The following is a 24,210-nucleotide window of genomic DNA, read 5'->3' as shown; positions in this document are numbered from 1 at the left end:
GAGGACACTGTCTGGGCCTGTAAGTGAGCAAAAGTGAGGCCATCTTGTTACGCTAAATGGCCCCAGCCTCTCCTCTGTGTGACCACTTGCTGCCACTGCACGTACTCTAAAACATTCACGTGCTCTCCTGATTTATGTATGTACCCCCCGACAGCTTGATCAATTAAAAGTTCGCTCTATGGCTTTCTCTCCTGACCACAGGCAGGAAACACACCTACAAGGCATGCGTCACAGCTGACAGAGGATGGAACAATGTGATCCTGCAGCCCGTCACGCCTGGAGACCAACATCCCTGGACCCCTCCTCACTGCCCATTTCCCAACGAACTACCTCAAGATTCTGGAATCCTCGAAGATGGGTTTTTGAGACATTAGTCACCTATCTTCCAATTTGCCAGCTAATCTAATTAAACTTCCTTCCCCGATCCCTAACTCACTGTGATTGACTGGCTCAGACTGCAGCGAGCAGAGCGAGCCACTGCTCCCTATCAGGTCCCCACTGTCATTTAACGTGTGCTTCTGTCCCCTGCGTTTCTGTAGACTGGCACTAGCTCTACAGGCTTTCTCCACTTCAGAGACTCTCTCTCTCCTTCTTGCCAAGACGTGCTCACGGGCAGCGGCACGTTCTTCCTCCAGGAGGCACGTACGTCTGCTTGCTCCTTTTTGTGACGTTAGCACCTGTGCATTTTCATCGCCAAGGTCCCTTATTTCATTAGGGGTTGCACAACGGTGTTATCTGGATTCCACCGTTCCTTCTTCATTTATTTTTTCTCTGAAGAGAAACTCACCTTCATGAGCTCTCGACTACCCTCTGGCAGGGAGGGGTCTGGGGCGTCGGGACAGGAAGGGCAGGGCCGATGCGTGACTCTTGCCCCTTCGCTGTCTTCCGAAGAAAGAGTCGGTCCCCGGCAGCCTCCCTAAGTCTACGGTGCCGTGCTTCTCCACAGCACCACCCTGAGACACACGCACTTGGCCGTTTCACTCCTCTGAGCTTCCATCCCTGGTGACGCTTCTTCACCCACGTGCTGAGCGCCAGCACAAGCCAGGCGCAGAGCCAGCAGACAGGCACCCTGGTGAGTGGAGGACTCCATGCTACACTCGGTCTGTTTCCCTGTTGGACCTGACGCGCAGATCAGCAGCACGGCATGCCGTGATGAGAAATGGGGGCATGGAGCTCAGGCTGGGCAGGCTCAGGGTGGGGGCACCCCATCTCTGCCTTTTCCTTCTTATACCAGCTTTGACACGAAGCTAATTTCAGGCACCAACTCATCTCAGGCTCTCTGCTCCAGGACAAGTGCTGTCCTAGGGCCTTTGGCATGTGGGAAGACCCACCCCTCCTCTGCCCCCCACACACAAATACCAGCCAGTGTTTTAAAATAAAGTGCTGAGCTTTGCAGAAATCAAAACATGGTATGAATTACATAAGGTGCATCCTAGGGCCGGCCTTCTTATGTAACAAAAGCCAGTGAGCACTCAGAGTGGCAGGAACTCATTAGAGAACCGAAACCAGCCTGAAGTCTCCCACTGCCACACTGGGAATATCCAAGTACTAAAATAAGTGACAGGGCCAGCCCTGGTGGCCTAGTGGTTAATGGTTAAGTTTGGCACACTCCACTTTGGTGGCCCGCGTTCAGTTCCTGGGTGCAGATCTATACCACTTATCTATTAGTGGCCATGCTGTGGTGACAGCTCACATACAAAAAGAGGAAGATTGGCAGTGGATGTTAGCTTAGGGCAAATCTTCCTCCGCAAAAAAAAAAAAAAGAGTAACATTATAACCCATTGCATAAAACAGAAAACCATGAGCCACTGGGATAAGTAAATCAATGAATAAATGGAAAGTTTGATGAGAAGCTGGGTACAGTACTGGGGTCCCAAAACCACTCCCCCAACACAATCACTCTCACGAGAGCTCTCTGTATCAGGACAGATAGAAACCCTGCAGCCTGGGCAGGACACAGGGACAAGCAACATCGATTCTATGATGCTCCTGCCCAGGAGGCGTCACCTACACTCGATAAGAGGACCCATCAGAAACCCACGGAGGGGGGGGCGTCCTGCAAGATCACTGGCCTGAGATGTCCCCAGTGTCAGACTCCCAGGCATCAAGCATGGGCGGAGGAACTGGTCCAGAGCAAAGGGGACTAAAGAGGCACAAGGACGGGTCCTACAGCCTGAGGGTTAGACGGCAGTGGGGCGCTGTGCCAGTTCTCTGACCTGAGGGCCGCCCTGCGGTGCAGTAAGAGAACATCTCTACTGAGGAAATGCACCCTGAAGCTTTCAGGGTGACCAGCATCGGGTCAGCACACTCTCACATGGTTTGGGAGGACATGCTCTCTGGACTTGCAACTTGTAAGTTTGAGATTGTTTCAGAAGGAAAAGCAACATAATCCCCATCACAGCCGTTACTCCCACTGTACAGGTAGGTAGGAGAAGGCTCAGGGCGGCTGCTGCCTGCCAAGGTCACACGCCTGGTTGAGCCACGTCTCCTAGAAGTCACCTCCTGGGGCCCCAAGAGGGAGCAGATGGGGACGGGGTGGGACAGGCCAGGGGAGGGTCTCCCTCGCTGTGCATGGCCTGTGCAGGGCCAGGTGGGGTCTCCGCGCACAAGCAGAGGGCACTGCGGGGCCTTCCGTGAGCTCTGGCCAGCTGTGCCAGTGCGGTGAGGCCACGGCATGGGCTTACAGGTGAAGCAGCACCGTGCGGAGGGCCCACCCAAGGCGGGAACGTAGAACGCACAGCGCTGTGGACACAGCCAGGCAGTTCTCCCACCAACCAAACACGGCTCCCTCCCTCCTGGCCCAGCAGCTCCACCCCCAGATACTCACCCCAGATGAACACACATCCACGCAGACACCGGTGCGGGTACATTCGCGTTACCCACAACCACCGCAAGGCGAGGAGCGTCCAGTGGACAAAGGGACAAAGCGTGCTTTATCCAGAGTCAGCCCCAAGAGGAAGGAAATGCTGACCAAGCGACGACATGGAAGAACGCTGACAGCTCAGGGAAGAAGCCAGACACGGAGGACCACACACTGCTCAATCCCATTTATTTGAAAGTCCCCAATGAGGAAATCTGTCGAGACTGAAAGCCCACTAGCGGCCGCCAGGGGCAGGGATGGAGGTGCACCCAAGGTACACCAGGTGTCTTGGGGTGAAAATGCTCTAAAATTGACTGTGGTGATGGTTACACAACTCCAAACACACTAAGAATTCCTGACCTGTACCTGTTAAGTGGGTGAATCAACTGGGATGTGACTTCTATATCAAGAAAGCTGTTTTAAAAAGAACATCTGGGGAAACAAAAACAATGCCAACTTTTAAACATTTTGAACACAAGCTTTCCTGGGGGCCAGTGGTTGGCGGTGTGTTCAGTTTCCTCACGGGGCTTCACCATTTTGCCCAAGGAGTATGGTTCCTGACGCGGCAGGAACACTGCCAGTCAGTCAACAGCCGGCGGGCACCGAGGTTCTGTCGAGAGCACCCGCGGTTGGTGAGCTGAGGGCTCTGAAGACAACAGAGGTTTACTGAACAGGCCTGAAACAGTTAATAGAAAAAGCCAGCGCTGACACAGCCATGGAAGCGCTCTGGTTAAGAAGTGCAGTCAGGGAGCTGGCCCGGTGGCACTGTGGTCACGTTCACAAGCTCCACTTAGGTGGCCTGGGGTTTGCGGGTTTAGACCCTGGACAGGGACCTACACACTGCTCATCAGGCCCTGCTGTGGTGGTGTCCCACATACAAAATGAAGGAAGACTGGCACGGATGTTAGCTGTTAGCTCAGTGACAATCTTTCGCACCAAAAAAAAAAAGAAAAAGAACTGCTGTCAGGTACGATTGCTTTTTTTCCCCTCAGAAATTTCTATAGTAGCGTGGTTTCCTCACTTTTTGACCAAAGGAATTCCAAGAAAAATACTGCATACTCCCACCAACACACACACACACAGCGCTGACAGCAGCATCAGCCAGGGCACAGGGCCCCTTACCAAGCCCTGCCCACCTTCAAGGTGCTTTAGGAAAGGGAACCGTGAACTCCAGGAGGTGAGTGCTGCTGCCCCTTCTCCCTGGGCCCAACCCTGCTCCCCTAGCCAGCCTCTCCACCCACCATCAGGACTGAAGGGGCGTCCGCTGAGCGCTGACTGCCCCTGGGTGGGGGACATGTCACAGGCAGCAGGGCTCTGGGGACCAGGGTTCAGTCTCAGCCTCTGTGGGTGCCCCCCCAGGCCGGGCCCGTCACCCCCACACTGTGGCCTGGCAGTAGCCCGGCTGGCAGACCAGACCATGGCTGCCGCACTGCCTGGAAGCCATCCACAGGCACTAAGTCGTGTTTTTCTTTTCCTTCTAGTTGGCATTCCGGGGCCAGGGGCTCCTCCCAGCACACACCCCTGGAATGAGCCCCCTCACGGTGCTCTGGTCAGGGCCCAGCAAACCTGTGGCTGCCTTGGACCCTCCGGGACGAGCAGCAGGGCTGAAACCAAACATAAAGGAGCCAAAGGGAGGTATGCGGGGCCCATGGGTCTGCCCAGCGGGATGTCAGATCCACTTCTGCCTCCAAGTCATGGAAGACGAGGGGCAGGCCGAGGAGCTGAGCCCCGTACCAGACATGTCCGCCGCGAGCCATGGGGCTGCCGCAGCGCTGCGCTCACCGCCAACTCCAAGCCCAAGTGTGCAAAGTGGGAAGTAATAGCCCGTCCAGACAACCACTACTAACACTAGCTTCTTCCAGATTTTGTTTGAGAAACATATAAACAGATTTTCTGCAACAAAAACTGGTATAAAGTAGAAACACCACTTGGGAACCCGGCACTGTCAATACACACCACCAGAAAGCTCCCCGCACAAATGCACAGGGGCAGGACTCCGTCTGTAAGATGGGGGTAGCGCTGTGCTTTTGGACGCCCCGCAGAGCGCATGGCCAGTCCTCTGCGAGGGAGGGCTGTAGACAGGAGAGGTCAAGTCTCGGGGTGTCCCGGCCTGGCCGAGGTCAGCACACAGCAGCAGTTTCTGGGACACGGGCACTAAGTGCCGCTTTCCCGACAGTGAGCCAGGGAGCAGTCACGTCAGTCTCGGGAACATGGCCCAGTGCCCGTGTCCCTGCTTCAACTCAGCGGCCCCAGAGGGGAGCACGGGGAGAGCACCCCTGCCCACCCGCCCTGGCGGCGTCACTTCCCGCTCTCCCGGGTCTGCTACTGCTGTGTCTTTGGCTCCTGGCCGCTGGCCACCTTCGCTCTGGCCCCTCCCTGGGGCCGCCGCTTCTTCCTGGGAGCCCCTCTCCTGCCACGGTCCCCAGGCTGCTCCTGGTGTGCAGTGGGGTTGGGCCCCACGCCCCGTCGCCGCCTCATCCTCTCAGATCCCGGGCTCAGGCCTGGTGGCGGGTCCTCCTTTCCACCTTTCCCTGAAACAGCAAGGCTGTATGAGCAAGGCACCGCGAGGGCCCGAGGTGTCAACTCCAGGGCAGCACACAGAACACACAAGTGCCTGACACAGAACATGGGTGTCAGGCAGGTGAGAAATCTATGCTGCCTCCCCACAACGGGCAGACTGACCGGAAGGTGGACGCCAGAAATACCAGCGTGAGGACAAGATCAAGAGAAAGAAAAAGTGGGCAGCAAAGGCGTGACAGAGGAGCAGTGGCAGGTGATGCTAGTCAGAAGGGGCAGGCTCGCAAAGCAGGGCCCAGAGCTTTGACTCAACTCAGTGCACGATGGAGCTATGAGACGGCACTCAGGGCCAACCTGGCATCAATGTGTGAGCCAGCCCAGCGCCCGCTGCAGGGCCCAGGTGTGGAACGCTGTGGAGGGTGGTGGCCTGCGCTGGAGCAGGGCTAGCTCGAGAGACCCTTCTAAGGACAGATCCTCGGATGTGGGGAGGTTTAGTACGTGCAGGACAACATGGGAGGGCTCTCAGCTGGGGCTGGGGGCACCATCTCTCCCTCTTGTGCATCCCCGTGCAGGCGAGGGTGCCCCCAGCCCCTGCCCTGCCTGGTTCTGCAGCCCATCCCCACTGCAGCAGGCAGCCCCACGCCCCTCTTGTGTGGTGGGCACAGGCCCAGGGTGTGACAGAAGCACAGGAGCCTTTAGTACAGTAGACAAGTTGGGGGGACAGAGGAGAGGAAGGAAGAGGGAGGGAAGCCTCTGAAATCAAGAAAGAGAGCACAGCAAGGTGACGGGGCTCTGGAGGATGCTGAAGGCGAGGAGCAGTGGACGGGCTCAGTCCAGGGGTGGAAAAGGCTCCGGGAGAGGCGCCCAGGCCAGGGCTGCAGATAAGGAGAACAGGGAGCTGGCAAGAGCCTCCAGGCCAGCCAGAAGAAGCCTGAGGCCCTGACGCTTCACAAGGCAGCCCCTACTGCTGCAGGGTACCTGGGCCAGAGCGCCCCATCTCCAGGACACGTGGGCTGCAGGCAGTGGGGAGGGCCAGGATGGGAGGAGGGATTCATGCCTCGAGGCCAGCCTCAGGGAGAGGCGTCCCAGTGAGCATAAGCACGGGTGCAGATGGAAAGCAGGTAAACAAGCCCCTCCCTGTCAGGTGACACCACTGGTCCTACCTGTCTTGTTCTGCAACCTGGACTTGGGCAAACGCTTCTTGGCCTTTCTCTCCCGCCTCCCTCCCTGCAGACTCCTGTAGGCTTTTTCCGGGACCTCATCCTCAGGGAAGAAGCCTAGGGACCAAGGTAGATAACCAGGAGGCTGAGAGCAGGCCTGATGCTTTGCGTTTGGGTGTTCACGGCTTCCAACAGCTCCACAAGCAACAGCTGCACAACCTCTGTGTTCTAACCTGCCACGGCCACACTCAGCGCAGAACTGTGCTGTCAGTGCTTCGGGAAGAGCCAATTCGTGGAGCATTTACAATACATCACAGTCTATTTCTTAAAAATGCTCATGCTGGAAAGGGGCACTAGAGAACTTTCCAGGCAACGGTAACATTCTGTACCTTACGAGTTTGAATTACACAAGTCTCTGTGTGGGTCAAACCCCCCAGATGTGCACAACACCCATGCATTTCATTGTATGTAGATTTTACTTAAAGAACACTGGACTCTAGTTTGTGATAAGCACGAAGCATTTACAGTCCGAGAGAGGGAGGGCGGGCTCCATAAGCAGATCCATGATAAGACAAGGACAGTAAAATGGTGATGGCAGAACTGAAGTGGTGGGTACGCAGGGCCTCTGCATACTGTAAAATCTATCCACTTTGCCATATGTTTACAATTATTCAGAATGAAATACAGGGGGAAAAGCTTATGTCTTCAATCATCAATCAAGGACACTGCCTTTCAGAATAAGCCATCTCAGTTCCATCAGCCACACTCTGAACAGTGGAGTGGGCTGCACAGCAGACCAGCAGCATCCGCTGCCTCAGAACTTACCAGAAATGCAGATTCTCGGGCCCCATCCCCCTGGAGCCCAGCCCTGAGCTTCACAAGCCTCCTGGGGATTCTCACGCACACTCAGGTCTGAACTACGACGAGAGCTGCAGCGTCCCTCAACCCGCCTCTCTCCCATAGAAACCCCACCGGCTCTGTGCACAGAGATGATTCACGCCATGAGGGTGAACACACGATCAATCCTCTCCCCAGAGGATGAGATGCCTTCCAACTCGGGGGCCGTCTCCGTGTGCGACCAAATGCTCACCTTCTGCCAGGTGCTGCAACCTGAAAGAACGAGATACGGTCACCACCACGGCTGCGGCTCCTGAAGGAAGGAGGGTGCACCCAGAGAAGGCAGCCCCTGTATGAGGGCTGCCCTGGGAGCACATGGCAACTCCCAGGCAGCGGAGGCACGCCAGCCCCCTTCAGAGACACACTTACTTCCGGATCACCTTGTAGAGACGCTTCCTGTTCTGAGAAGGGGTGCTCTGGTGACTGGCCACTTCGAACAGTCTGTTGGCAACGGCCTCATAGTCAAACTGTTTCATAAAGAGACACCGTGGAGGCAGAGTCAGTCCCCTCCCGGTGTTCCCAGAACATGAACTGAGCAGAGAGCACACCTGGCCCGTGTGTGGATTCCCACTCAGACCACAAGGACACGCCCCGACATCCTCCCGCCCTGCCCTGAGCAAATGCCAACTATCTAGAAGCCGAGGGCAGCAAAGAGGCGCCAGGGCACTGCTGCCCGACGGAGACAGGGCCTCCAAGGCAAGCTCCGCAGCTTCCAGCCTGGGGGAACTGCTCAAAAACAACCAGGAAGAAACCAGGATGGTCAATTTTGATAAATTTTACTTAACCCAAGATACCAAAAATCTTAATTCAACAAGTAATTAGTATTTAAAACTCATCAGTAAGTATTCCACATTTCCGATCTCCTGAAGGCACAGACCCTGTGCCCTGAGCTCTGACTCTGGGCGGGACCCTCAGCATGCGCCATCTCGTTTGCCCCCACCCCATGAGGCGGGCCAGGAGCAGACGTGGGGAGGCCAACGTGAGGTGAAGCCAGACCAGGAAGCACGCACGCCTGCCTGAGCTCGGTCTCCCAGCCCAGAGCCTGTTTTCAAGGACTCGTGCTCCAGAGCACCTGCCTTGCCCCACGTCTAAGTTGGATGGCTGCCATCTCCCTTCAAATGCCTCCCCCTCCAGCTTCCAGAGTCAGCAGTGGAGCGGACAGCAGAGGGCACAGCTGAGAGGTGAGCCCACAAACCCAGACCCACCTGGAGGACAGGGCCAGTGCTGTCCTCGTCATCTTCTCCCTGCTCCTCGTCCACATCAGGTTCAGCCCCATGGATGGAGCCTAGAACAGAAAGGGCCCCATGAACTCAGACACACACCTAGTGTTGCAGGATCCCAATACAAACATCTGGGGACCAAGAGCCCTGTGTGCCAGGGCCCACGACCCAGCAGAGCACGCAAGTGTAGGCTGGGGAGAGCCCACAGCACGAGAGGGACACTGACAGTCTCAGATCAACAGGAGTGGTGCCACCGCAGGCCTGAAAACAAGCGAGATGCCACAGAAGGGGTGGGGCCTGACCAGTCCTTAAAGAGGAGAATTATGAGTGGGCATCTTAGGCAGCAAATTGTAGCGCTGGAAGTTCCAGGAGTGAGGAGGAAGAGCAGCGAGTCCAGGCATGGGGTGGGCCTGGATCGAGGGACCACGGGAGATGACGTTTCAGGTGAGGGACCTGACGCTGGGCAGGCATCCAGGGCTCTGATGTCACTGCCCACAGAAGACAGGTTCTGGACGATAGGTGGACATGAGGGGCAGGTGTGTGCAGCAGAGAATGAGGACAGCAGGGCCGAAGGCGGCACAGGTGGGCCCTCCAGGAGACGCCCAGGTCTGCCTGTGCCGGATGACCTGGCTACTGGGAGTGAGAAGGGAGAGGGGGGGACAGGTCAGATGCACCGGCAGCTGGGGTCCCACGCTGGGGAACGGAGGTGTGGCTAACAAGAGCCTCAGAGCAGCCAGCAAGGTCGAAAGAGCCAGAGGGGCAGAATTAGCCCTCACATCTACGTCAGATGACCTTCCACAAGGGCACCAGGACTGCTCACTGGGAAAAGGACAGTCCCTTCAACTAATGGTGCTGGGAAAAGTGGATCTGCATGTGCAAAGAAGGAAACTGGACCCTCACCTCACAGCATACACAAAAACTAACTCACAATAGACTAACAACTAAATGTAGAAGCTCAAACTATAAATCCCTCAGAAAAAACACAGGACAAGAGCTTCATCACACTGGATTCGGCAATGATTCCTGGACATGACAGCAGAGGCACAGGCAATGAAAGAAAAAACAGACAAACTGGACTTAAAATTTTTAAATTTGGGGCATCAAAAGACAGTATCAACAGAGTAAGAGGGAGCCACAGAAAGGAGAAGATATTTGTAACTCACATACCTGACAACGGGTTAATATCCAGAATATACAGAGAACTCCTACAATTCAAGAACAAAGCAAACCGATCCAAAAACGGGCAGAGGACTTGAATAGACCTTTTTCCAAAGAAGATATACAATGGCCAGAAGCACACAAAAAGATGCTCAACACCACTAATCATCAGGGAAATGCAAATCACAACTATAGTGACACCACCTCACATCCATGGGGATGGCTACCATCGAAAAAAGCAGAATACAGTAAGCACTGGCGAAGATGTGGAACCCCTGTGCACGGTTGGTGGGAATGTAACATGGCACAGCTGCTGTGGAAAACAGTACGGAGTTTCCTCAAAAAATTAAACCTAGAACCACCATGTGACCCAGCGGTTCCATTCTGGGTATTTATCCAAAGGAACCGGAAGCAGAGTCTCAAGGCGACATCTGTGCAGCCGTGTTCATCACAGCGCTACTTGCAACAGCTAAAGCACGGAACCAATGCAGGTGTCCACTGACGGACGAATGGGTAAACGAAACGTGGTCCATCCGTACGATGGAATGTGTACGATTCAGCTTTAAAAAGGAGTGAAATTCTGACACGTACTATGACGTGGAGGAACCTGGAGAACACGGTACTGAGTGAAATAAGCCAGTCACAAGAGGACAAATACTGTATGATTCCACTTATATGAGGTTCCTAGAAGCATCATATTCACACAGACAGAAAGTAGGTGGTGGGTGCCAGGGCCTGGGGGAAGGGATGGGGAGTTAGTGTTCAACGGAGACAGAGTTTCAGTTTGGGAAGACGGAAAGGTCTAGAGATGGATGGTGGTGACGGCTGCACATCATGAATGTACTTAATGCCACTGAGCTGTACACTTAAAAATGGGTAACAGACTAAACTTTATGTGTATTTTACCACAATTTTTTAAAAAGCAGAGGCAAGGAAGAATCCTGAAGCTGGCGGATGACATGCCCCCTGCAGCCACAGGACACGATAAGCAGTGCACGGGTCACCCAGAGGAGTCAGTCACATGAGACTAACTGACATCCAGCAAGGACCCACGTTAGCATCAAGACCAGAAGAGACCAGACCAGACAGCATCGCTGCCCGAGCAGCACAAGCCCTGCCACCAAGCCCTTCAGTGGGATGTTAGCCATGGCATGTCCTGTCCACTCATCCATTCACTCACCCACCCCAACTACTGGGCGATCCTCTGTGCCAAGGGCTACACTGGGGATGCAGCTATGGTCAACCGGGCTCCCTGTCCTGATGGAGCTGACATCCCATGGTGGGGGGACTCCTCGGGCCAGGAACAACAAACAAGAGATTTACACAACTTTCAGTGATGTTTGCCAGGAAGCCAGACACTGGAAGGACTTGGGGTGGGGCTGGGAGGCTGCACTTTACACAGGGTGGTGGGGGCAGGGCCCAGAGTGACAGAGGGCAGAGACCAGTGCGGAGGGGTGAGCAGGGCAGCAGAGGCCCAGGCAGGAGCAGAGGATCAGAGAGGAGCCTGGGGGAGTCAAGAGGGCGTTGTGAGAACACCGGGGGCCACAGACCCAGGGCTGGGAGAGTGAGTGACACGTATGCTTTTTGTTAAAGGTCACCCTGGCTGCCAGGCTGACAGTGGACTTTGGGGACGAGGGCAGAAACAATGAGGCCGACAGGAGGCGAATGCAGGGATCCCAGCGAGAGCCACTCTCAGCTCAGACCAGGACGGGTGCCGTCACATCCCGATGCGTGTGATCCTCACCTTTCCACGGCTTCTTGGATGGCACATCCTGTCCCCGCTCCCGCTCCTTGCCTGCCGACATCTCCTCGTTGCCCTCTAACATCTCATCATCTTCCTCTTCCTCCAATTCCTTCATCAGGTCTTCGATGGCAAACGGGGCCTGTTCCACGATCGTTTCGAAGATGCCTCGAGTGATGTTATGCAAAACCAGAGGTCTGAAGGTGCAGCAGGCAGGGAGGCAGGCCCGTCAGGCTGGACACTCAAGGGAAGAAGCTGACTCCTTGTGCCCCTCTGTCCCCACCCACTATCCAACGGTCCCCCAGTGACCCTGTCACTTGTACACAAGTCTTCCTCTCTTCCCAAAAGGGAACAGCGATGTCCCAAAGGCAGTCACCCTGAAGAACCCGGTGAAAAAGAGGCAGACAGGAGGGCACCAGCCACTTACTCCTCAGTCCGGGCAGCGATTCTGCAGAAGGGGTCAATGAACCTCAGGTTCTGCTCGGCCGTCAGCTACAGGGAAGGAGGTGGGGCCACTTCAGCTCCTCGTTCATAAACACCCAGTCACCACCCGGCCGCTGCCCACACCCGAGCTGACCTCACCTCATCGGCGCCCACTTTGGTCAGCTCCTCCAGGAAGATCTCCAGGAAGTGGCTCTTCACCCCATTGGGAGCCTGGCTGTCAGGGTGCAGGATCTCAGTCGTCAGCAGCTCCAGCAGCTGCTCAGTCTGTCTGAGAAAGAAACAGGCAAATCAGCAGGCAGCCACATCAGGCAACGAGGCGGTGGTGTCCCCTCTACCTGAGTGGGGAGCTTCGAGGGGAACGCCATCACAGGCAGGCGTCCCGTCTTCCACACCCCAGCACTCACATCCACACAGGCGAAGCCTCAACAATCTGGGTCCACTCCAGCACAAAGAACTCTTGCTATAACTGATCTATGCGACCAGCACCAGCACATACGTCATGACTGAGTCTGAGCTACAAGGTGAAAGGTGTATAAACCTTCACACAGGCTCCCCTTCTTTCCTCACAACCGCAGGGCAGGGGGAAGGCCTGGTGCCACAGGGTGCTAACTCCAGTCTCCCGTCTCTCTGCTGTCCTCGCTGGGAACTGCTCTGGAAGGACGCCAGGACAGAGCAAATGCAAAGCAAGCAGAGGGAGGCCAGAGAAGGGGAGGGGCTTACTTCCTGGTTCTGCTGCACTGAGTACGCAGGCCGTGACACGTCACAACAGAGCTCTCCCCAGCATGCTGTTCCGGTGGTCTCAGGGGCCCACAGTTCCAAGGTCAGAGAGTTCCAGAGACCAGCCTTCAGTGGTCTGGATGCACCTGAGACTCCTGGGTGCTGGATAATACGCAGATCCCTACACCTGACTCTAAATCATGCATTCTCTTAGAATCTCCCTGGACGACGCTGATGCACGGCAACACTGTGGAGTCACCGATTCCAGAAAGGAAAAGGGATGCTGTCTGTGGCTCAGGAAAAAGGAGCCGAGGCCAGATCAGGTGCAGGAGACCGCCTCCCGGGGTAACAGTAACACTGACAGACATTTACCAGGAAAACAAACTAGTTAACATGGTGTAAGAATGGAGAAAAGCTAGAAGAGTGGACCAAACTAGTCCCACTGGCTACTCAGAGCAACGGGAGCTTGCCAGCTTCTACAAGATGACCTTTGCATTGAATTACTAGTGACAGTGACAACAGAACTACTTTTGCAATAATAAATCAAAAGAAAGTTAACCAAAATAAAATCGTCCCTTTAACATTTAATTCTGCTTCAGTCACGGGTACCCACCGGGTAACCCACAGACCTGTCCTGAAACGGGTGAGGCTCGGGGCCTTGGGGCCTCAGGGCCTCACGGGAACTTAGGATGCAAATCACAACCAGAGGCCCTTGTGCCCCAAACATAAAGTCCCCCACAGTAATTCTAAACTCAGAAAAATTCAGGTAACTATACCCCAACTCCTGCTGATCTTGTTCATATGGGGGAAGAAAAGTGGACCGGGGCAAGAATTTGTTAACTCTGCTATCCAGACGATAACCAAGTCCCACAGTAACAGGGCTGTGGGCCCCACTCTCTACTTTCACGTCAGGTACTAGTTTTAGTATCCATACACTTGAAATCAACTCCTTTAACGTACACTTTTAAGTTATAAATCAATTCAAAGTTTATTGTTTCTCAGTTTCTCTCACCCTACCCCCTACCCAAAACCACACAGCAACAACACACTGACATAGGAGTGTTTCTGATGCATCGTCAGTAAAATAGAATAAAAACATCACATTTGACACGATGCCACTTTTGTACCACACACAGAAAACAATACTTTAAAAGTAAGTATCTGTTGGAGTTAAAATTGCTTTTTAACATTTTATAAAAGCTTGCTGAATTCTCTAAACTAAGCACGCCTCATTCGTAACTACAAAAAATTTATAAAGAACTAAACTTTTAAATTAACTTTAAAAACTTTAAAAGTGAACACTGAGGAACGCACTGTGAGTTGTGGATCTCGGACTGCCCGTGACTTGGCCGCAGAGCTTCATGCAGCAGCTCATGGCGGCAGGAGCCCCTCCCCGCCCCTGCTTGGTCCCCGTGGTCTGCAGGAGGGGTGGGGGAGGAGCTAAGGCCCAGCAGAGCCCACCCAGCCCCACCTGCAGTGGCAGAATCCCCCCACCGCAGCTCCACGCGGCGGAAGCCTGAGGAACCGCAGGCCCCTTACAGTCTGGGGGGACACAGACCACCCCACCACAAGCACGACCGTCAAAACTGAGAAGTCTGGATGAATTAAATATGTCTAGAACTGGGAGCAATTACCTCTGACAAGATAACTGAATATACTGTGTTTTACAAAAAACACTCCTTAGCTGTGCGTTTCTTCTAAGGCGAGGACTCCATTCTGACCACAGTAAGAACTCAGCACCAAGACGGTTCCCAAACACTCCCACGAACACAAGAGCAAACCCCAGCTGTGGAAACGCCTTCGTTTTCAGTACCACCGTTCACCCTGCGACGTAAAGGCGATGTCTCTTTACGACTAACAACTAAGAGAAGCAGGTGACCCCGGCGGCCCTATGACAGGGACCCGGATCGCCCGCGAGCAGCAGGCCGCCCTCAGGGCGCACCGTGAGGACCTACCTCTCTTCCCATCCTCGCATTTTCAGGGCCGTCAACGACTCATTCAGGACCATCCGCATGAGCTGTGGCACAAAAGGAGACCCGTGAGTGGGGGCACAACCTAGACCTCCCCTCTACCCCTTGGTCACCTGTGTGCCCCTAAATGCACAGCAGGCTCTCCAGAGCTGTTGGTGAACAGGACACCAAGCCCTCGGGACCCTAGGCTCTGAGAATGTGCCACTGCCCTGGGGCTGAGATGCCCCCACTTTCCCAGAGCGCCAGGAAGTCAGGCTCACAGTGGAAACAGCCGGGCAGCAACTGCAGCACCAGAAAGGAGAGCTGAACCGGAAGGGCCCCTGCCTCAGGAGCAAGAACAGGGACCAAAGCACAGGTGTCCCCTCATGGGAGAGAGCCCTCTCGGAAAACCCCACGCCTGAGACTGAGAATGTCCCTCTGAGCTCGCCCAGGGACCGCTTCTCCAACACAGAAAGAGTTCACGCTCTCTGCCCCATTCCCCTACTTCCCCTTTACAATGGCTCATGGCATCTCTAGCCCGGTTTTCGTACCTTCCAGATACGAACCCAGAACGCCCACAGAGGGATCTGGTCGTGGTAAAAGGCCACAGAGGACAGGTACAGAGCACACACAGGAGGCAGGACGCCCTTCTCCAGGGACGCTAGAGGCACACCTTACATCACTCCCTGCCTGCAGTGCTGTCAAGAGGGTGGGCCCTCATAGCAGGCAGTGCTGCCAGACGTGGTCACACAGGGGGACATCGAAATGGGTCTCAAAAAGCAAGAGAACCCATCCCATCAGAGGGCCCAGCAACTGCACCCTGGAAACTGCGTGCTAACAGTAAGACCTCCCCTCCTGTAAACTTGTACTTTGTGAAAGTGCAAAGCCTGGCCCTGGCCCCCTGCCTGCCCCATGCTTCAGCATCTGACTTCCTTCCCTCTTGAGCGCCAGCCAGTCCTCACTTTAATGACATGTGACATCACACAGTGTCCACATAACGCTGGCCCAAGTCTAACCTGGGGCTGAGCCAAAGCGGCAGATCTCGAGTAACCGCAGCCCCAAGGGCTCCTGCCTTTAGTGAGGCCCAGCCCCTTGTCCCCATCAGGTCACCAGCTCTCAGACAGCAACACTGTCCCTTCATCTGAGGACCGTTCCAAGTCCCAGTGAACACCATCACAGTAAGAAGACTGTGGTTCAATGGGGACGAGGGGGGGCAGCAAGACACTGAGTCTGGAAAACCCAGTCTTCTCCACATTTCTGAGGGCAGATCAGCAACCTGAATTCACAGGAACGCAGTGTCAGAAAGAAGGAAAAAGGGGATTCTGCATATGACAATTATATTAATTGTCCTCGCCCAGAAGAAAACACCGTCAGAGGCCAGGACCCCACCAGCGGAGCCGAGGGTCTCTGTCCAGGGCACGAGCCCGCGCGGCTTCCTCCACAGGGAAGCAACGGCTTCACCACCGACTCTCCCTGGAAGGGCAAGGCTATCCCTCCTCCTCTGAACTGCTTTGTGTGGTGTTTTAAGGACTGAAGTCTTTGCCCACCCACCACCCCTCAGAGACAGGGCCAATACCGTGGAATCCTGCGCACACACACACACCCCAAGCAAGGTCTGGGCTCCCGTCACGCCACCAGGCTTCCAGGTCACAGTGCTCAGGGTCTCCACACTGTGAAGCCTTGACCCTCTGCACCGCCAGGGTGGGGAAGGCTCAGGGGCCAGACCTCTCTGCCGTGTCCTGGCCTCCCCCGCTGGCCCTGCAGGGGAGCAAGGACCGGGTGCCGGGTGCTCAGACCTGCTCCCCACGCCCACCATGCAGGCTCCGCAGGGGGCCCCAGCAGGAGAGTGCACAGCGTCCTCACCAGGTAGTACTTGTCCAGGCGCAGTCTGTCTATGCCCGTCCACTCACGATTAATGGTTTGCCAGAACGTCCGAAGGAACAGGTGCTCTGGAGGAGTAAGGAGGCCAAAAGAGACTCAGAGAGGAACAAGGAAACCACTTTGGGAAGTGGCGTGAGAGAATGTGAGGAAAGCTGGTCAGGACGTCCTGTGCCACCAACCTGTGGGTTCTCAGCCCCAGAGTCTGCTGAGCTGAGAAGTGGTGCTATGGATCTGGCTTCGAAATGAGGCTGAGGAACCTCAGAGAGAGAAGCAAAGCCCAGCGACTGCCCCAAGCAGCAGCCACATCCTCTAAAGAACAGGCAGAGCCACCGGCAGGAGGGGCTCGGGCCAGTGCTTCTCCAGGCTGAGGACCTACCTGACCTCATGTCATGACGCCCCACGAGGTCCACCAACCCAATCAAGCACAAAACCCTGCTGATAACGAGTATGCCAGATGCAGAGAGCTCTGGGCTGAACTCTGTCCCCCAAATGCATATGTTGAAGTCCTGACCCCTAGTCCCTTGGAACGTGACTCTATCTAGAGAGAGGGTCTTCACAGAGGTAATGAAGACAAGACAAGGTCATTGTATGGGCCCTAACCCAACGTGACTAGCGCCCTCAAAAGGGGGTACTAGGACACAGACATGAACAGAAAGATGACCATGTGAGGACACAGGGAGAAGACGGCATCTACAAGCCAAGGAGAGAGGCCTCGGAGGAACCATCTGCCCACACCTTGACCTCGGGACACAAACGGGGCGTCTCCTATCTCCTGTTACAGGCTTCTCCAACAGCAAAGGTTCGTCAGATGGTGCAGTAATGGACAGGCCTGGCTCCACTAATTCATTCAAGTGTCACTATGCTCGAGTGTCACTCATTCAAGGCGAACACTTTGTACTTGGCCTTTTGCTGAGCATAGAAACAAACTCCTCCGTAAGTTCTTAGAAGGTAGCAGTCATGGAGAATGGATCTCCTCCACTACCACTCAAATGAGTTAGACTCTCCCAAACCAGGAGAGCAGTTACTGCAACTGTTTGCACAGCCCCTAATTTTGACTACTCTGCCTACTTAGGTATAACTGAATACACCCCCCCACATAGCATCGGTCCTCGTGGTCTATGCCAGAGACGCTGCCCAGCCTCGGCTGTTCCTGGAGCAGCACAGGGAGGTGAAAAATGCTGGTGCCCAGGCCCCAGCCCCAGGGCCTGATCTAACTGGACCAGGGTCTGGACACCAGGATTCTAAAGACTCCCAAGTGACTCCAACAGGCAGGCAGCACGGGTGAGAACTCCTGACCCTGGTGAGGACAAAAAGGGAAGGGTTAGGAAAGCGCACTGCAGGAACTTCACAAGCAGCAGGTGGGATTCGGTCAAACAGCTTGGTAACACCACACCAGCTTTCCGTTCCAATTTTAAAACCTAAGATTCCAGCCCTTGAGCTTCCTGAGCTGAGCCTATTTTGGGTAACTGAGTTAACACGTGCTGGACACTCAGAACAGTGTTTTACACATAAGTACCAGCAGAAGCCAGCCAGAACGGGGACCGCTCTCGCTCTCAGAACACAAACCTGCGTCTGGCAGCTGACTCGCTGCGATTCTGGCCCAAGGCGAGGATACTCACGTGCCTCTGCACTCTGGAAAGCATGGATGAGCTGGGAAATGGTCCTTCCTAGTTCCTCCTGTGCAGGAAACAGTAAAAACTCCCTCAGTCCCTGGAGAAATGTGCTCTTACAACAACATGCAACAGCAGAAAGACAAACGCACTCAACTGTCCACGCCCTCATCGTGAGAACTGGCTTCCACTGGCTCGTTCAGCCCAGCAGCTTGAGGTCTGCAAGTTCACCCCTATTGTGAAAGGCCTCTCCTACAGCCGGGGCCCAGAGCCTCGAAACACGCAAGGGCAGTAAGTGCCCTCAGGACAGAGGCCGAGCCCCAAGCAGTGGAGGTGGACCGTCAAAAGAGGGGGCGCCAGAGAGCAGGGAGGCACCTGACCAGCAAAAAGAGGGGGCTGGGCAGACTCTGTAAGTTGCTCCCTGTCCGCCTGCATCACCGCACCAAGCATCGCCTAGCGCACTGGCTGAAGAGATGATTCCAGACCCTCCCCTGGAGAGATCCCATTCAGCAGGCATGGAACACAGCACAGGGATCTGCATGTTAAACAAGCACCCTCCCTACCCAGGTGATTTTAAAGAAGAGCAGACAGTCCACACCCTGAGCAACACTGCTCTAGAAACACTAGCATTTTAGGGCAGTGAAACTCCTCGGTGAGATGCCACAATGGTGGAGACAAGACATTACACGCTCGTCTAAACCCTCAGAATGTACACCAAGGGTGAACCCTAATGGAAACTATGGACTCTGGGTGATGATGATGTGACAATGTTGGTTCATCAACTGTCCCACTCTGGTGGGGGACGTTGACAGTGGGGGGCTGTGCACATGTGGGGCGGGGGGTACATGGGAGCTCTGCACCTTCCTCTCAATTTTGCTGTGAATCTAAAACTGCCCTAAAAAAATAAAGTTTTTTTTTCAAGATTTTATTTTTCCTTTTTCTCCCCAAAGCCCCCCAGTACATAGTTGTATATTTTTTAGTTGTGGGTCACTCTAGTTGTGGCATGTGGGATGCTGCCTCAGCATGGCCTGATGAGGGGTGCCATGTCTGTGTCCAGGATCCGAATCGGAAAAACCCTGGGCCGCCGAAGCTGGAGTGCATGAACTCAACCACTCAGCCACGGGGCCGGCCCCTAAAGTTTATTTTTTAAAGAGACAAAATAAAAAGGCTAGTCGGAGAAATCCTTGTCTCAGAAGACCTGGATTTGGTCCCTTGACTTCCATCATTTCAGTGCTCAGTCTGTGATCTCTGACAACACAGAACAGAGAACCCAGGCTTTCACCCATGCCAGGACCCACAATAGCATCACCTGTGTCGCCATGGCGCACAACTCAGCAAGTGCAGAACACACTCTAACCAGAGGACCAGGCCCTCTGACCATAAAAAAAAAGCATCAAAGCTATAAAACTTCGCCCAGTATCTTTGGCTTTACTAAAATGAGGGTCAACCACATGCCCGTCTGTCCTCCCACTGACACCACTGCTCCAGCTTCTTCCACCACCTTCCCATCCACTCACCTGGAGGAGAGGCTTGTCCTGCATCCACATGCAGTAAAACAGTCCCTTCCACACCTTCAGCAGCTCATCATGAGTGAAACCACCTGCACCAAAGCAGCAACTCTCAGACCAAGTGAAGCCAACCCTTCAGTGCCAGGAATGAAGCCAGAGCAATGGGGCCACCTGAGCCAGACCAAAGTCCTCCTACTGGGAAGGTACCTGGCCCTCCCCACTCAAGCCATCCTCCCAACTCAGAACCCGTGGGGCCTGTGGCTGTAAGGAATCCCCCAGGCAACTGCCATTCCATTCTTTCAATCTACAGATATCAGGCCCCATACTCCGTTTTTGGAGATTCAAACTTGAGTGAGTCATCATTTTCCCGAGTTGGATGGTGGTGACACCAATGAATCTGATGCTGAGACTTCATCTAGCATTACACTTGGGGTTTGTGCACATTCTGTTATACCTCAAATTTTAAAAGAAAAAGTTAACTCATTCAGGCTAGTAAGGGAGCCAGATATACAAAATCACTCGAAATATTTACTGAGGTCCTAACTATGTGTCTGGCACGGTGCTCCTGGATCTCAGACGTTAACTCTAGTATGGAAATCACCTGGAGGGCATCTTAAAAAAGAGATTGATGGCCCTACACAGATTGCCAGTTTCTGATTCAGCAGGGCTGGGATGGAACACAGGAATTTGCAGTTCTAATTAATGTCCAGGGGATGGTGATGCTGAAGCTGATGGGGGGGCGCAGGGTTCCACACTTTGAGAACCGCTGTTACAGACAGCAGTTAACAGGAAGCATGTTGTCTGCCCTCGCAGAGCGTACACTATAGTGAAGTTCAGTTGACAACCCAATAGTTACATAAAGAGAAAACTACAAATAGTGACAAATGCCACTCTGAGAAAAAAATACAGGATGCCCCAAACAGGGGTACCGGTGTATACGGTCTGAGAGGGGGACTGGTTCCCAGAGGGAGGGAGGTCTGAGGTGGGAAAAAGAAATACGGGGCTGAGGATGGGGTGTCCAGGCAGAGGGACACGGGGTCACCGTCCCGCGAGGTGTGGAGCATGTTGCAGAGCAGCTGCAGAGCCGCCTGGTGTGTGGGCGGGGGCGCAAGGCCGAGCGCTCCAGGGGCGGGGACCGTGGGAAGCACCGCCCGGCCACGTGGAGGCTCCACGCGGTTTGCAGGACCCCCTAGCCTTTGCTGCCGCCGCCCATGGCCGCCCTCCGCCCCCCGCCCAGCCCGGCTCGGCCCCCGAGGCGACCCCCGCCCACAGCCCGTCAGCCCCGCGCCAACCTGAGGCCCGCTGAGTCCTGGCGACGATGTATTTCCGGAGCTTCTTCACCGCCCGGTCCCGGGTCACCTGCTCGTTCCCCGCCAGGCGCTGCGCCAGCTGGATCTCGGGCGGGAGCTGCACGTGCGAAACCATAGCGACCGCCACCGGGACCCCCAGGCTCCCGCGACCGCGCCGCTTAGCCTAGACGCACGGCGTGACGAAACACCACAGAGCCGGTCGACGCCGGGCGCGTGGCGTGACGTCACAGGTCAGCGCCGGCCTCTCCCGAGCCGCACGCCACCGCCGCGCAGTGGCCAGGAGGTGCAATGACAGCGTACCCCCTGGCCCTCGTCTGAGCGGACATTCATTCTGGACGCTTGTAACTATTAAAGGGAGGTCGTTAAGCGTATGGCCGACTTTTAGGGGGTTGTAGTGCACCCCGATTGCTGGGAAAAGGCTCTTCTTTACCAAAGAATGCCAGCGAGCACAGGAAGAAGGAATAGTAGAATTGGAGAAAGCCCTGTGCTGCCCCCAGTGAATCGTTGATTCAGGCGAAGGTTATCAGAAATCGTCCCAAGGGCCAGAGAAAGGTGGTCAGGGCCAGGGTATTGCATGAGTACCAGTCCCCGCCCCGTAAGGCATACCGCTTCCGGCAGGCGCCCCCACCTGCGCGGCAGCATCACCTCTACCCAACCCTGGTCCAGCCTTTGGAGCTGTACCGCCGCTGTCAGGACGTAAGGATGGCCGTCCACGTGCACGAGGAAACAGCCACAACCCCAGACCTGGGACAGTCCGCATGACAACTGTCCTGAACTCTTCACAGAGTTAACGTCGTGAATGAAGGAATGACTACATAAAAGAGGAGGAATGCAATATACAAATATTGATTGGATCCTGGATCAAAGAGAAAGCTATAAAAGTCCTTATGGGGACAACTGGGAAAGCTTGCATATAGTGTGGAAATTAATAAAAGAAACCCTAAGTAAACTGGAGTCGGGAAGACCTGTAGCGGGAGCTCTCACCCTCATCACACACGGTCAGGTACACCAAACAGGAAGAGACAGGCGAGTTCATCTCGGACAAGAAGTATAACTAGTTTACACTGAAGGAAGATTTCTCTCCCAACCAAACAACAGCCCAGCCAATCAGAACACCACACCTCAGCCAATGAGAAACGCTGCAGCCCTGGCGAGCTGCTCCTCACCCTCAATGGACTTCCCTTTAGAACAGCCCCTCCCTCTCCCCCTTTTCTCTATAAAAGCAGCTCCCCTTCTTTGTTCTCTGGGTTTGCCTATGGTTCCCTGCAGCAGGTGCGTCCCAAGTTGCAAATCTTTGTGCTATTTCCGAATAAACTCATTTTGAGGGTAAACTTACATATGAATTTGTTTTTAAGCTGACACTAGACTATATGTTAGGTTACAGTACAGGATAATTGTTTATTAGGTGAAACAATGATTTTATGTAAAATGTGCTCAATAGACTTTTTTTGTAAAGGGCCATGTGTTGGGGAAGCCCACGACCACCCCAAGGTGTGCTGATTTCCTAGGAGGACTGATGGCTATGATGTATTGTGAATACAAAGGACACAGAGCAAAATCAGCACAGGGAAAAGAGGGAAGTCCAGGGAAACCAGGAGGAAACTTCCAGAATCCTCTCCCGATGAAGTTACACAGGACTCACTTAATTCTCCAGCAAGGAGCTGTGACAAGGCATTCGAGATGCCATCTACCAGGGAGCTTGTCAGAGATGGACAGCAAAGGTTTTTATTGGGGCTGGTCACATAGGCACCAAAATTCCAAATTCCCAGAGGGAAAGCCAGTGTTAGCACAAGCCATATAGTTTGTACAAAGGGTGTACACCCAGTGAGGCACTCCTATCACAGTGAGGGTGATGGGAACCCTCCCCAAATCCATGTTCCCAGACACCAGCCAACGACCAGCCTCGTGAGCAGGACTTTCTCAGGAGAGCAGTCGGGGTTTGTGTTAACTCTCTTCTGCACAGGGAAGACAGGGAATATTTTCTGCTTTGTGGGCCAAACAACTGCTATTGTAACACAAAAGCAGCTACGGACAATATGTAAATGAATGGGTACAGCTGTGTTCCAGTAAAACCTTATTTTCAAAAACAGGTGGTAAGCCAGATTCAGCCCAAGGACTACAGTTTGCCAATACGTGATGGAGAAGAGTGTCCTCACTTTAGGAAATAACTGTGCAGTGCATGGTGGGGGTGAAGTGTCATGATGAAAATAAACTGATAATCACACACACACACACATAGTACATAAGCAAATATGGCAAAATGTTAACAATGATTGAATCTGGTGTCAGGAATACAGGCATTGCATTGCCCTGTTCTTCCAACATTTTCTATGTTTGAAAATTTCATAACAAAAAGTTGGGAAATAGTTTAGAAACTGGTTTTAGAATTAGATTAGTTCTTTCACTGACTATTTAAATACCATTTATATGCCAGGCTCCACTCTAGGCAACACTGATGCTGTGAACAAGACAAGGTCCCACCTCTTGGAGCTCACATTTCAGTGACAATGCTGAACTATAAAATAACAGATCCACGCACTACAGGGAGGCCGGCGCTCCGTGCTGTGGAAAAGCTGAGAGGAGGGAAAGGAGACAACAAGGCCAAAGAAAAGAGCAATTTTCACAGACATGTAGTGAATTCTTGACACAAAACTTCAACAAAATAACTCAATGAAATGCACCAACATAGCCTTCAGAAATATACTTGACAGTATCTACAGCTGGTAGATGCCAACACTAATGAAAGATTGTTCAACATAATTGAAATATAAACGTGCTTTATTCTAAATGCAAAGTTATCCCTCTTTAGTAACCTTTTCAAAGTCTGCTGTGCGTTGAAGCCAAGAACAACCAATGGATACGAAAATGAATGGCAAAAGTATGATGAGAAACATGATATTTTTAGACTCTCAAAGGTACATATTCGTTACAGTAGGAAAACTTCACAAGGGAGCAACCTGGCAGACGCCACTGCCTAAGGAGACATGAGCAGGGACCGCGATGTAGGGGGAGCCTGGACCAGAAAGGGGCCTTTACTGGGACAACAGTGAGACACAGGCAGTTCCGTAGAGGAGCTCGTTGGATTGCACCTCAAAGCTCATTTCCTGTCTTGATAAGGACGCTACGCCTGAGCTTGTGGATGAGGTTAACATTAGGGAAACTCGATGAAGAGTTTACAGAATCTCTACACTATTTTTGCAACCGAAAATTATTTCAAAGTAAAAAGTTTTAAAAATTA

At 53.8% G+C, this 24,210-nt stretch overlaps 1 protein-coding gene across 2 annotated transcripts; it reads right to left on the bottom strand.

The window, feature by feature from the left end:
* Window positions 1-4,709: 4,709 nt before the first annotated feature.
* On the bottom strand, window positions 4,710-21,106 carry LOC124231400 (ribosomal RNA processing protein 1 homolog A-like). 2 transcript variants are annotated; one of them, XM_046648189.1, is made up of 13 exons: window positions 20,955-21,106; window positions 19,672-19,754; window positions 18,164-18,221; window positions 16,527-16,612; window positions 14,670-14,731; window positions 12,136-12,265; window positions 11,981-12,045; window positions 11,557-11,750; window positions 8,640-8,719; window positions 7,804-7,901; window positions 7,628-7,647; window positions 6,541-6,654; window positions 4,710-5,391 (listed from the first exon to the last, which is right to left on the bottom strand). In XM_046648189.1, the coding sequence occupies exons 1-13, from the start codon at window positions 21,085-21,087 to the stop codon at window positions 5,183-5,185; spliced, it is 1,332 nt and encodes a 443-aa protein (XP_046504145.1). In that variant the 5' UTR covers window positions 21,088-21,106; the 3' UTR covers window positions 4,710-5,182. The 2 variants fall into 2 exon arrangements, with proteins under 2 accessions (XP_046504145.1, XP_046504146.1); XM_046648190.1 differs by lacking the exon at window positions 6,541-6,654.
* Between the last annotated feature and the right edge of the window lie 3,104 nt (window positions 21,107-24,210).

The sequence above is a fragment of the Equus quagga genome, chromosome 21 (genome assembly GCF_021613505.1).
Source record: "Equus quagga isolate Etosha38 chromosome 21, UCLA_HA_Equagga_1.0, whole genome shotgun sequence".
Classification (NCBI taxonomy): Eukaryota; Metazoa; Chordata; class Mammalia; order Perissodactyla; family Equidae; genus Equus; species Equus quagga.
The sequence above is the reverse complement of the archived record's forward strand: the minus strand, read 5'-3'. Positions and strand labels throughout refer to the sequence as shown.

Excerpts from the sequence above, each read along its gene's own strand:
- LOC124231400 (XM_046648189.1), bottom strand. The coding sequence starts at position 21,087 with ATGGTTTCGCACGTGCAGCTCCCGCCCGAGATCCAGCTGGCGCAGCGC. Across the intron at positions 19,755-20,954 it reads CAGGACTCAGCGGGCCTCAG|GTGGTTTCACTCATGATGAG; the intron begins GTTGGCGCGGGG and ends GCTTTGGTGCAG. Across the intron at positions 7,648-7,803 it reads CTCTACAAGGTGATCCGGAA|GTTGCAGCACCTGGCAGAAG; the intron begins GTAAGTGTGTCT and ends TCGTTCTTTCAG.